Source organism: Microtus ochrogaster, chromosome 5 (assembly GCF_000317375.1).
Source record: "Microtus ochrogaster isolate Prairie Vole_2 chromosome 5, MicOch1.0, whole genome shotgun sequence".
In the NCBI taxonomy this organism is placed as follows: Eukaryota; Metazoa; Chordata; class Mammalia; order Rodentia; family Cricetidae; genus Microtus; species Microtus ochrogaster.
Genome location: NC_022012.1, coordinates 79,454,934 through 79,466,933, shown reverse-complemented (window position 1 = coordinate 79,466,933; position 12,000 = coordinate 79,454,934). Strand labels below are relative to the sequence as shown.

General features: G+C 42.8%; 1 protein-coding gene across 2 annotated transcripts in view; it reads left to right on the top strand.

Annotated features, from left to right (window-relative positions):
• Positions 1-1,045: 1,045 nt before the first annotated feature.
• Rad54l2 (RAD54 like 2) overlaps positions 1,046-12,000 on the top strand; it is a 27,898-nt gene continuing 16,943 nt past the window's right edge. The window contains exons 1-9 of one of the 2 annotated variants that reach the window (XM_005347832.2): positions 1,046-1,239; positions 3,517-3,656; positions 4,460-4,576; positions 4,974-5,200; positions 6,131-6,313; positions 6,629-6,762; positions 8,333-8,529; positions 10,598-10,940; positions 11,682-11,859. In XM_005347832.2, the coding sequence (XP_005347889.1) occupies positions 1,058-1,239; positions 3,517-3,656; positions 4,460-4,576; positions 4,974-5,200; positions 6,131-6,313; positions 6,629-6,762; positions 8,333-8,529; positions 10,598-10,940; positions 11,682-11,859 (1,701 nt within the window). In that variant the 5' untranslated portion in view covers positions 1,046-1,057. Of the gene's footprint in view, positions 1,240-3,516; positions 3,657-4,459; positions 4,577-4,973; positions 5,201-6,130; positions 6,314-6,628; positions 6,763-8,332; positions 8,530-10,518; positions 10,941-11,681; positions 11,860-12,000 lie in introns of those variants that run through there. The other variant, XM_026779441.1, reaches the window with a different exon arrangement.

The following is a 12,000-nucleotide window of genomic DNA, read 5'->3' as shown; positions in this document are numbered from 1 at the left end:
CAAGCATGAAGGGACACATATGATCTTCTTTGATAAATCTAGCCTCCTAAGCTGTTCTATGTAGAACAGCAGGGCAGATTGACACAGTTCTCCTGTGTAAACTACTTCCCATTCTGTTTTATTACTTTCACCAGGAGGTCAAGAATCAGTCTGAGAAACCCTGCATAAGTGTCTTTCAAAACAAAAAACAAAACTTATTTTAGGGCTGGAGAGATTTGCTGGCCTTACATTGAACCTAGTTCAGTTCCTAGCACCCACATGGTGACTTATCCCTTCTGTAATATTTGGTACATGGTGCTATGTTGTGACTTGGTATACATGACCCATCTCTTTTGTTGTTGTTGTTGTTGTTGTTTGTTTTTTTGTTTGTTTGTTTTCGAGACAGGCTTTCTCTGTAGCTTTGGTGCCTGTCCCGGAACTAGCTCTTGTAGACCAGGCTGGCCTTGAACTCCCAGAGATCTGCCTGCCTCTGCCTCCCGAGTGCTGGATTAAAGGCGTGCACCACCACAGCCCTGCATGACCCATCTCTTAATAGAACACAATATCATTTGAAGAGAAAGAGTCTTTTAAAACTATCTCTTGTATATTTAGCACAGAGCTTGCTATTTGTAAATCTTAACTACGTGGCTGACAAGTTGAACAAGCACTGAAAGAGTAGTAAGTGTGAGTTGCCTCAAACTTTCAAATTCTGGGAGTATTGGCCTGCACTATCATACCCAACATGCTCTGAGCATTTTCAGGCCAGGAGGTCTCCTAACTCTATTACATTGCTAAATGGATGTTGTCATTTGTTATGTGCTCCTCTCTGGTCAGGATTAGGTGTAAGTGCACATAGTATCTAGTTCTCATATAGCCCTGGGAATGAGTATCACTGTCTTCATTTTATAGGTACATCTACAGACATTCAGAGAAATTCTGCTTTGGGTTATCTTCTAATAAGTTGCTGGGTTGAAATTTGAACCTGGGGATGGCTGGCATCGAAATCATCCACTCTCCCTCCACCTCAATCCCCAATAAACTATTCCCCCCATTTTTTCCAGACCCATCCCTGGAAGGCATGTGTGGCACTGAGCATGCCCAGCTGGGGGAAGATGGGCAACGGCCGCCGCGGTGCACTTCAACTACCTCATCTCAGTCTGAGCCTTCAGAGCAGCTTAGGCACCAAGGCAAGATCCTAGCATCCGAAGACCCCAAAAAGAAGAGAGCTCAGAAGCCCTCTCATATGAGAAGAAACATACGGTGAGCTGTGTTCTGGGTAAGGAAAATGGAAGGGAATAGACTAGAAATAGCAGAAAGACTATCTTGGGCAAGTATGTCCTCTCTCCAGCAGAGACAAGTGTCCAACTGTGAACCTTCATTAATAGTAAAGATGGAATATCTGGTGACACATGCCTGTCATACCAGCTCTCAAAAGGTTGAAGCAAGAAAATCATGCATTCCAGACCAGCATAGATTACATAAGGAGACCCTGTCTCAAAACAACCACCATTACCATAAAAACCCAGTAATGAAGGCAAAGTTTAGAACCCACTGTGTTGAACTGTACAGAATGTAGGGAAGATAGGTACCTAGACCATTGAGAGGTCTTGGGTGGTAGCTCAATGATGGTAGGATCATCTTACTTAGACTTTTCTTTCTTTATGTTTCCTATGCCTCAAAACATGAAGTTTAAAACAAATCAATAAACAGATATCAACAACATAAAACTCTCAACAAAACTGAGCTATTGTCTTTTTAGAATTCAATTTCAGGTGATAGGGGACTGACCAAGAATGGGACTTTTTCCTTGACCTAAAAGATAACCAAAATGAACTTTCTTAACTGTGCAAATCTCAACAACCTTTCCTTCTGCCAAATAACAACTTGTTCTACTAAAGGAGATAAATAACATTTCCCCTCTTTTGTTAGTTTTTTTGTTGTTCTTCATTTGTTTGTTTGAGACAGGTTCTAACTCAATAGCTCAGGCTGCCCTGGAACACACTGTGTGGCCCCTAGCTTTGAACTTTTGGTAATCTTTGTACAGAAGCCTGTCAAGTGCTGGAATTACAAGTGTGAGCCACCATGCCTGGCATAGCTCTACAGTTTTCAAAGCACATAATGGAAACTTGAAAGTATTATTCTAAGTTCAGAAAATAATGATGCAGAATCCCTATTAACCCATTTGTCTGTCTGACAACTTTAAATTTGAGTGTTTGTGTGTGCGTCCCATGTGTTGTATGTTTATGGCACAGTGCATACACTTGAATGTGTGGAGGCCACAGCAGGACATCAAAGTGTTTTCTTCTTGCTTTCTACCTTATGCCTTAAGACAGGGTTTTTCACTGAATTGGAAGCTCATTTTGTCCAGAAGCTCTTGGGATTACCCTGACACTGCCCCCAGTAGTAGAATTATAAGCATATTCAGCCATACCTGGTCTTTTACATATATGCTGAGAATTTGAACTCAAATCTTTTTTTTTTTTTCTCACAAGACAGGGTTTCTCTGTATAACAGCTCTGACTGTCCCACAATTCACTTTGTAGACCAGGCTAACTCACAGAGATCTACTTGCCTCTGCCTCCCCAGTGCTGGGATTAAAGACGTGTGCCACCACTGCCCAGCCTTGAACTCAAGTCTTTATGTTTACAGAGCAAGCTCTCCTAATTTCTAAGCTGCGCGCACCCCCCCCCCCCCCCCACTTCTCTGTTTTACCTGGTGTGGGCCAGATTAGCTCCTCACAGAAGATCCAACTGCCTCTGCCTCCTGAGGGCCAGAATTAAAGGCATGTGCCACCATTGTTGACATAACTTTATTTTTAATGCTGGTTCAACTTTGTCAGCCATACTAAAAATAGTATTTTTATTACTCTTGGTCTTTTATTTTCATTTATTTGTGTGTGTGTGTGTGTGTGTGTGTGTGTGTGTGTGTACCTGTGTGTGAGAGTGTGTATTGGGGGCAGAGGAGGACATTCATTAGCTTCCTCTGTCACTCTCTGTTTTATACCCTTGAGACAGGGTCTCTCACTACACCTGGTGCTTGATGTTTTTCAAACAGTGCAGGAGAAATCCCAGACAATTGTCCAGCAAGCCCAGGCAGTCCTATCCCACCTTCTTGTATGTTCTATGCCTTTCTATACCTATGGCCAAACTAGCTTTTTAGGTGGCTGCTGGGAATCCTAACTCAGGTCCTCATGTTTGCACAGTAAGTGTTCTTACCTGCTGAGTCAACTCCCTAGTCCCTTACTCTCGGTCTTTCGTGTGCAGCGTCCTCTGTGAAGAAGTCAAATAATAACTAACATGTTAGCACAGGGCCATTTGAAATGAAAGTCTCTCTGGCACCTGTCCTACCCTCCCTCACCTTTAAAAAACTCCTTGTATAAACTTGCTCCTTGTATAAAAAGTACATAGGTGAGACTTTGCTTCCCTTTTCCTCAGTTCTCTTGTTTGAAGGGAAATCAGGAATGGTATTTCCTTTAGTTTGCCACTACATTGTCCAAATTGTAAGATAACCCTAGGCCCGTCTCTTTTTCATATTTAGAAAGCTTCTCCGGGAGGATCAATTGGAGCCCGTTACCAAAGCAGCACAACAGGAGGAATTGGAAAGAAGAAAGCGTCTGGAGCAGCAGAGGAAAGAATACGCAGCCCCCATTCCTACTGTCCCTTTGGAGTTCCTACCTGGTAAGCAAGCTTTGTGCTAGAAATGACCATGTGTTCTAGGAGAAAAGGCCTCAGCTTGCAGAGTGGCCAGGCCTGGATTGTGGTCTCTCAGGAATTCTGCAGCCCCTTTGCCTCTTGAGAGTACATAGTAAGAAGAGCTATCATTTAGAAAGTGAAAATAGATTAAAACATACTCAAATTAATTTTATGTAGGCTTCTTGTTTTCCCTATAGCTTTAGATTTTAGCATGCCAAGAGATGAGGATTGGTCACATGGATAGATGGCACAATATGACACCCAACAGAGAAGGGAACTTGTTTTTTTTTTTTTTTTTTTTTCGAGACAGGGTTTCTCTGTGGCTTTGGAGCCTGTCCTGGAACTAGTTCTGTAGACCAGGCTGGTCTCGAACTCACAGAGATCCGCCTGCCTCTGCCTCCCGAGTGCTGGGATTAAAGGCATGCGCCACCACTGCCCGACCAGAGAAGGGAACTTGGAAAGAAGAATGCGATTTTTTTTTTTTTTTTAGCTTTCTCTGCTATTGTCAGTGGCCAATCCCCATTACAGCAGCAGAGGAGGGTGCTTACTGATGATGACTCAGGGAAATATGTTTGAGCTAAATGGGGGGTGTCTGTCTGTCTGTGTGTCTAGAGGCACATTTGTGAGTCATGGCACATGTGTAGAAGCTAGAGCACAACTTGAAAAATCAGTCTTCTCCGTCTATTGGGTGGGTCCTGGTGATGACAAGTCTATAGGCTTGGCAGCACCTTTACCTGCTGAACCATCTCAGTGCCCTAAATGTGTTTCCTCCCATATTTCTTTTCTAGAGGAAATTGTCTTACGAGCAAGTGATGGTCCACAGCTCCCTCCTCGGGTCTTGGCCCAGGAAGTTATTTGTTTGGACAGTAGCAGTGGCAGTGAGGATGAAAAAAGCAGTCGAGATGGTAAGATCAGGCCAGACGGGCATCTTGTCCACTTCCTTCTGGCCAATGTTCATCTTTTTCTTTTTCTTGGTGTGTGTGGGCATGTGAGACCAGGTCTTACACTGTAGACTGATCTGAAGCTCATAGTAATCCTCGTGTCTCTTAGCCTTCTGAGTGCTGGGAATAAGTGTACCACCATGCCTGACTTTGACTATACTTTTGAAAAATTCAGTCTTTATTCATTTGGTTTGGCCTTACCTTTAGCGTGTCACCTTAGCCTAACTTGTCCTGAAAGAAAAAAGCTTTAAGAACATTTGTTTTGTAAGTGGTAACAAGTTTTAGCTAAGTCTTTGGCCTTTCGCTCTGACAACCAGCAGTACCCTGTTCCTTGAATTTTTCTGTCATTTTTCTGTCTCAGAGGTGATTGAACTGAGTTCTGGAGAGGAGGATACTCTGCACATCGTGGACAGCAGTGAGTCTGTCAGCGAGGAGGATGAGGAAGAGGAGAAGGGTGGCACCCATGTGAATGATGCCTTAAACCAGCATGATGCTCTTGGGCGGGTCCTTGTCAACCTGAATCACCCTCCAGAGGAGGAGAATGTCTTCCTGGCCCCACAGTTGGCACGGGCTGTGAAACCTCATCAGGTACAGCCAGTGTTGATCCTGCTCTCTTTTGTTTGCTGCAAACATTGCCTGCTGTTGGTTATTAGTGTTATAGGCAGTAAAATACTTGTTGGATCCCTAGAGTAGCTGTTGAAAGCCCTTGATCTTTGAATATGAGTACAGTGGGGAGAGGAAAGAGACATGTCTCAGGTTGACCTGTCATGTAGAAATCACTGGGGGCCGGAGGGATGGTCAGCTGTTAGGAACATGCATTGCTCTTGCAGAGGACTCTAGTTTGGTTCCCAACACTCTCATACAGGTTCTATAACTCCTGTTCCAAGGGATCTGATGCCTCTTGACATCCATGGGATCCTGTATGCATATGGTACACATACACATATCCAGGTACACACACACACACAAAATGGAATAAATATTCAAAAAGTTACTTGACCACCATCTTGTTTCTCTTGGATCAGCAAAGAGAAGCTTGGGAGGTATAGATTCAGAAGACACATGAAAGTCAGATATCAGGGAATTTCTGAAAATTGAGAGCATTATTGTTTGTATTGATCTAGTGCCTGCAGTTAGTACCAGTGAGTGAACATCCACACAGTCTGAGACTGACTCATTTTCAAGACTTCCCACAGCAGGAATTATTGGGGTACGTAGAGGAGGCACCCTCTCAAGCTCAGAGCAGCTAGGTTGAAAGAAAGATCTTGTCAGTAGTTGATATTGAAGACTCTTTAACTCATACAGAACATTATACAAGGTTAATGTAATTTTGTGTGTTCTCTAATATGTCTGTCACCAAAGTGACAGGAAAATTTCTATAGACCAGTCAGGGTACACTTGCATGTTTACTCATACCAAGCATTGTGCTTATTTAGTGACTATTCCCAAGTGAGGAAGACTGTATAGCCATGGTCTCTGGTAATGTTTCTGACATTCATCTGGTTTGTCTCTTGTCAGATTGGTGGGATCCGGTTCCTATATGATAACCTAGTAGAGTCTTTAGAGAGGTTTAAGACAAGTAGTGGCTTTGGCTGTATCCTGGCCCATAGCATGGGTCTTGGGAAAACTCTGCAAGTGATCTCCTTCATTGATGTCCTCTTCCGTCACACGCCAGCCAAAACAGTCCTTGCCATTGTGCCGGTACGTCTCTGGGTACTAACATGCTTGTTGAACTCGCCTTTCAGCTTATTCCTTAAAACTTGGGCGCTTGTGCATGTGTGTGTGTGTGTGTGTGTGTGTGTGTGTGTGTGTGTGTGTGTGTGTGTGTGTTGGGGGGTGAGGAAACATCTTTGTTTAGTGGGTGAAAGTGAAGATGACCTGAGTTTAATTCTGGATATCTACATAGTGGCAGGAGAGGATTGACTCCTGCAGGCTGTCCTCTGGCCTCCACATGTACATACAATAAATAAATAAAAGTGTAAAAGATAAAAGCCAACTCTTTTGGGCTTGTCATAGGTTAATACTCTTCAGAATTGGCTGGCAGAGTTCAACATGTGGCTCCCGGCTCCTGAAGCTCTCCCAGCTGACAACAAGCCTGAAGAAGTCCAGCCACGGTTCTTCAAGGTTCATATCTTGAATGATGAGCACAAGTAGGTGGCCTATCCTGTCTTCTCTGTCTTATTCCTTTTACACTTCTCTGGGATTACTAAAATATGTCTCTTGTCTTCCCACATTCTTTATTTTCATTCGTTGTCCATTCATTCATTGAGACAGGGTTTCTCTGTGTAGTCCTAGCTGTCCTGGAGCTTGCTCTGTAGACCAGGCTGGACTCAAACTTTTTTTTAAAATATTTATTTATTTATTATATATATAATATTCTGTCTGTGTGTATGCTGCAGGCCAGAAGAGGGTACCAGATCCCATTACAGATGGTTGTGAGCCACCATGTGGTTGTGGGAATTGAACTCAGGACCTTTGGAAGAGCAGGCAAAGCTTTTAACCGCTGAGCCATCTCTCCAGCCCCTGGACTCAAACTTAGAGAGATTCACCTGCCTCTGCCTCCCTAGTGCTGGAATTAAAGGGGTGCCCCACCACCGCCTGGGTGCACATTCTTTTTGATTCTTGATGTTTACCTTTTCTGTTCTTGCTTACCTCCTTACCTCTAACACACACACACAGAGCTTTTCTCTAAACTCAGAGTTATATTGCCTGGGAAGTTTGAAGTTTTTCTGTTTTGCTCTGGAACGCTTTTCTGACATAAAATATCTGCAGCCTAGTCACACTTTCTGGTGTGTATTGTAGTAACATTCAATATGACACAGTGAACTTCGGATGCTTTGAAGCACTGGTTTATAGTTGACCTATAATGGCACGACTTCTAAAACTTTAAAAAGCTCACACTTTGGTTTTGTTTTACATTTAAATAGAATTACTATTTCTATTATCTGAAGTTAACTTGATTTCCAAAAATCTAAAGTGACTTTTTGGTCCAAGTCAGCTATTCATGCTTTCCTTTCGTCTCACTGGCACAGATGATTTAAATAGGCAGACTTCCCTGTTTTTTGTGATTTGGACATACCCAAGTAAATGAGGAGACTGTGAATGAGCCAACAGGTGCTTGGTCTCCCGCTCTGCTTCCTTGGATTTCAGAACTATTAGTTCAATGTAATTAGTGCAACACTGAGAGGGCTCAGGTTTTGAGTGGGGTTACTGGCAAGGGCCTTTGGTTTTCCATTGCCTTTGCCTTTGTACTTTGTACTTCTCTCATTTTTAATCACTGGAGCCTGGTCAGATTAAGTGAAGTGTTGCCCTTCTTCCTGTGACTTGTGCTTACCATGAGAATTACTTGAAATGCTCTCTAGAATGTTGCTTTGTGATAGTAGGTATATATGCAGGGATTTAGTATGTTCTTTTGCTTTCTTCTGTTAAATTATTGATTCTTGCTGTTTAGCTATCATCAACGATCCATTCCAGTATGAATTAGTATTTCTGGGATACTAGGAAAGTCCTTGAATAGCTAGTCCAACTTGTGCTTGCTGCCCGATGAAATCTTTGGCAATAAAGCATTCCAAATATAAGTTAGTTCAGCTTTGGTTAAAGACTTCTTTCTGAATAGCAACAGAAACAGCAGTGCATTCTTTCTGTTCACGTTTCTTGAAAACTAAAAGCCACTGTATGGGACAATTCATAGCTCAGAGTTCTCTCTTCTCACTTCTACAGGACGGTGGCATCCCGTGCTAAAGTGACGGCTGATTGGGTTTCAGAGGGTGGAGTGCTGCTGATGGGGTATGAAATGTACAGGCTGCTCACTCTGAAGAAGTCCTTTGCCACAGGTAGACCCAAGAAAACCAAGAAACGCTCTCACCCTGTCATTATTGATCTGGATGAAGAAGATCGACAGCAGGAGTTCCGCAGAGGTGGGTGGCTTTTCCTGGAAACACTCCTCTGGTATGTCAGGGCAATTGGCCGAAAATACCAGTTAGGTGTGAAGTGAGTTGTTTGCATAAACCAGGAAGCTGGGTGGGCCCACCTCCAGCACCTTTCAGAAAGAGCTACATTTCTGCAAGCCACACTCGGGCTCAGGGGACTCTCTGGTCTTTGTGTCTCTATTTGACTTGCAAGACAGTTGGGAAAGTAACTACTGCTGTTACCACTTCATAGAGATATTATAGGAAAGTATTAAGAAAACCTAAATGGTTTATATTATTCATTTAAGGGTGGGACATGATGGTGTACATCTTTAAATCCCAGCACTTGAGAGGCAGGGACAGGCACATCTCTGAGTTTGAGGCTTTCCTTTCTACATAGTGAGTTCCAGGCCAGCTGGAGCTACACATTGAGACCCTGTCTCAAAACAAATAAAACAAAAGAAACAAACAAAAATATCCTCTAAGGCTAATATAAAGACAGAAGAGTAATTTTCATGAATTTATAAAAATGATCTCTGTTGCTACTCATAGTTCTATCTTTGACTATTATTATTATTATTTATTATTTATTATTATTATTATTATTATTATTATTATTATTATTATTATTATTATTATCTGTAGAGATGTTTCAGTGGTTAAGAGCAGAGGATCCGGGTTGTTCCCAGCAGTTCACAGCCATCTTCAACTCTAGTTCCAGGGGATCAGATCCCCTCTTCTGACCTCTACAGGCTCCAAGTGTGCACATGGTACACAGACAGGCATCCATACAAACACACATAAATAAAATGAATACATCTAATATAATTAAAACTTAAAAAAAGTAATTTTTTGCTAATTCTTTGAGAATTTTATACAATGTATTTTGGTCATATTCAGCCTTCTCTAACTCCTCCCAGACCTGCCTTCTCAGCCCTCACATCCCTACCCGGCCTACTTTGAGTTTTCTATCCCAGAAACTCAAATTCAGTTTATGTTGCTCAGCGGCTGCTGAATACCAATAGCTCCTCAGCTAGTGTTGGGATTCCTGCCCAAATTTCCTCTCTATGCTGGGATTTTTCCTGGCATGAACTTGCTCAGGTTTTGTGCGTGCTGCTGCGATAACTAGGAATCCTGTGTCCTGCTGCACTGTTGTATCCAGAAAACACTAATTCTTTGAAGTTGTCCACTACCTCTGCCTCTTACAGTCCTTCTGCTCTCTCTTCCACAGAGACCTCTGTGTGTGCATGCAATATGTGCATTCTAATTATGGATGAGCACACTACAGTTTCTTATTCTCTTTGTGCTGACCCATTGTGGGTCCTCATGTTAATTGCCCTCTATAAGGAGAAGTGTCTCTGAGGATGAGCGATATACTGATAGATGGATATCTATTCAATTTTGTTGTTGTTGTTGTTGTTCTTTTGTTTTTTTGAGACAGGGTTTCTCTGTACCTTTGGAGCATGTCCTGGATCTATTCTATTTTTTAAGGAGACTTTGCCCATTGAAAAATTTTAAGGATTTTGAAGCCATTTATTTTATAAGTCTTCATTCTGTGAGATTATGTCTGATCTAGGTTTCCTTCTGTAGTAGATAGAGCTGGGGTGAATATGCCATTTAGCAGGGACTGGTGAATAACTGAGAAGACTTTGTCCTAGCTCCTGTCATCTAGCCTTTAGAAGGATCCAAAATGTTGGATGGTGAGAGCCCATGACATATTTTTAACCCTAGGCTCACAATTTGTGACGACCCCTCTCTGTTGTCCAATAGATTTGAGACCCAGGATTGCAAGTAATTTTTACTTTTAGCTTGAAAAAAAGATTTAAAGTGAATAAGTAAAATAAGGAGAAGAATGAGGATAAGAAGATATAAATGCAAGAGTCAGTGGCCAGGTTAGCATTACATTAAACATGTAGGAGCTTGTCTGGCTGGTTCCCTTTTACCAATGGGGGCTGACTCTTGCTTCCCTGCTTCCTTCATTTCTTCTGTCTCTTCCAGGGTTCTCCCCTACTTCTCATATTATTGACTAAGAGCAGACCCTCTCACCCTCTGATTCCGGATCCTCTTCCCTCCTTAGAGTTTGAGAAGGCCTTATGCCGCCCTGGTCCTGATGTGGTGATCTGTGACGAGGGCCACCGCATCAAAAATTGCCAAGCCAGCACCTCACAGGCTCTGAAGAATATACGTTCTCGTCGGCGGGTAGTGCTGACTGGGTACCCTCTACAGAACAACCTCATTGAGTACTGGTGCATGGTGGACTTTGTGCGCCCAGATTTCCTTGGTACTCGTCAGGAGTTCAGCAACATGTTTGAACGCCCTATCCTGAACGGGCAATGTATTGACAGCACACCTCAGGATGTCCGCCTCATGCGCTACCGGAGCCATGTTTTGCACAGCCTCCTGGAGGGCTTTGTGCAGAGGTGAGAGTTTGTTTTCTGAATCTTTAGAGGAATAGAGAACATGCCAAAGCTATTATGAAGGGGAAATGTTACCACTGGAGAGCCCTTCATAGTGGACCAGCAATAAAACTAAATAACTGACAGATGATGGCTGTACCGTTTCTAGTCTGTGAAAGTTTGGCCTATAAACACTTCACTCAAAAGTTGTCTTTGTTGAATGAATATCTCCTGGCACTCAGGAAGATGAGGTAGGTGAGTTTGAGGCCAGCCTGGGCTACATAGCAAGCTCATGCCATTGTTATCTAAAGTTGCTAAAAATACCTGTTTTAACCTTATAAATAAATAAAGAACGAACCAGCATTCTGCTGACTTTGATAAAAGGATAAATATGATTCTAGGGTATTGCTTTACCTGTTTCAGCCTCACAAGTCTATGTAGGGTAGGGCAGCCCTAAAACAGCTAGCTCTTCATTTCCTCCTGGTAGGATGTCAGATATGGAAAAAGGTCAGAGAGGCGTCCTTGAGTTGGGGCGTGAATCTAGAGTTCCTTTGGCCTTAATTACCCAGTTAGTTATGACTTGGGACGGGTTACTTTGTCTGAACCACCCTGCTCTAACACAGGGATGCATTGCATGTTGAGAGATTTCTAGAAGATGGTGTGGCAAGAGTGCAAGACTTTGTTTTTATCCTGTGCTGACCCATCCTGGCCACAGTTCTTGGCTATGCCTCCTATAGGCCACTTCTGATCTTTGTGCCTCTGTAGGAGAGGCCATACTGTATTGAAGATTCACCTCCCTGCCAAAGAAGAGAATGTGATCCTGGTGCGGCTTTCTCAGATCCAGCGAGATTTGTACACACAATTCATGGACCGTTTCCGGGACTGTGGTAGCAGTGGCTGGTTGGGGCTGAATCCTCTGAAGGCTTTCTGTGTGTGCTGCAAGGTGAGTGGAGGCCTCAGGGAAGATGGATCAGAGCTAAATAAGGGTCCACGTGATGCTGAAGATGTTTCTCTGAGGTCAGGTGATGTTTTTCAATCTTATTTGGAGTATCACTACATAGTTAAGATTATCTTTTTTTTTTTT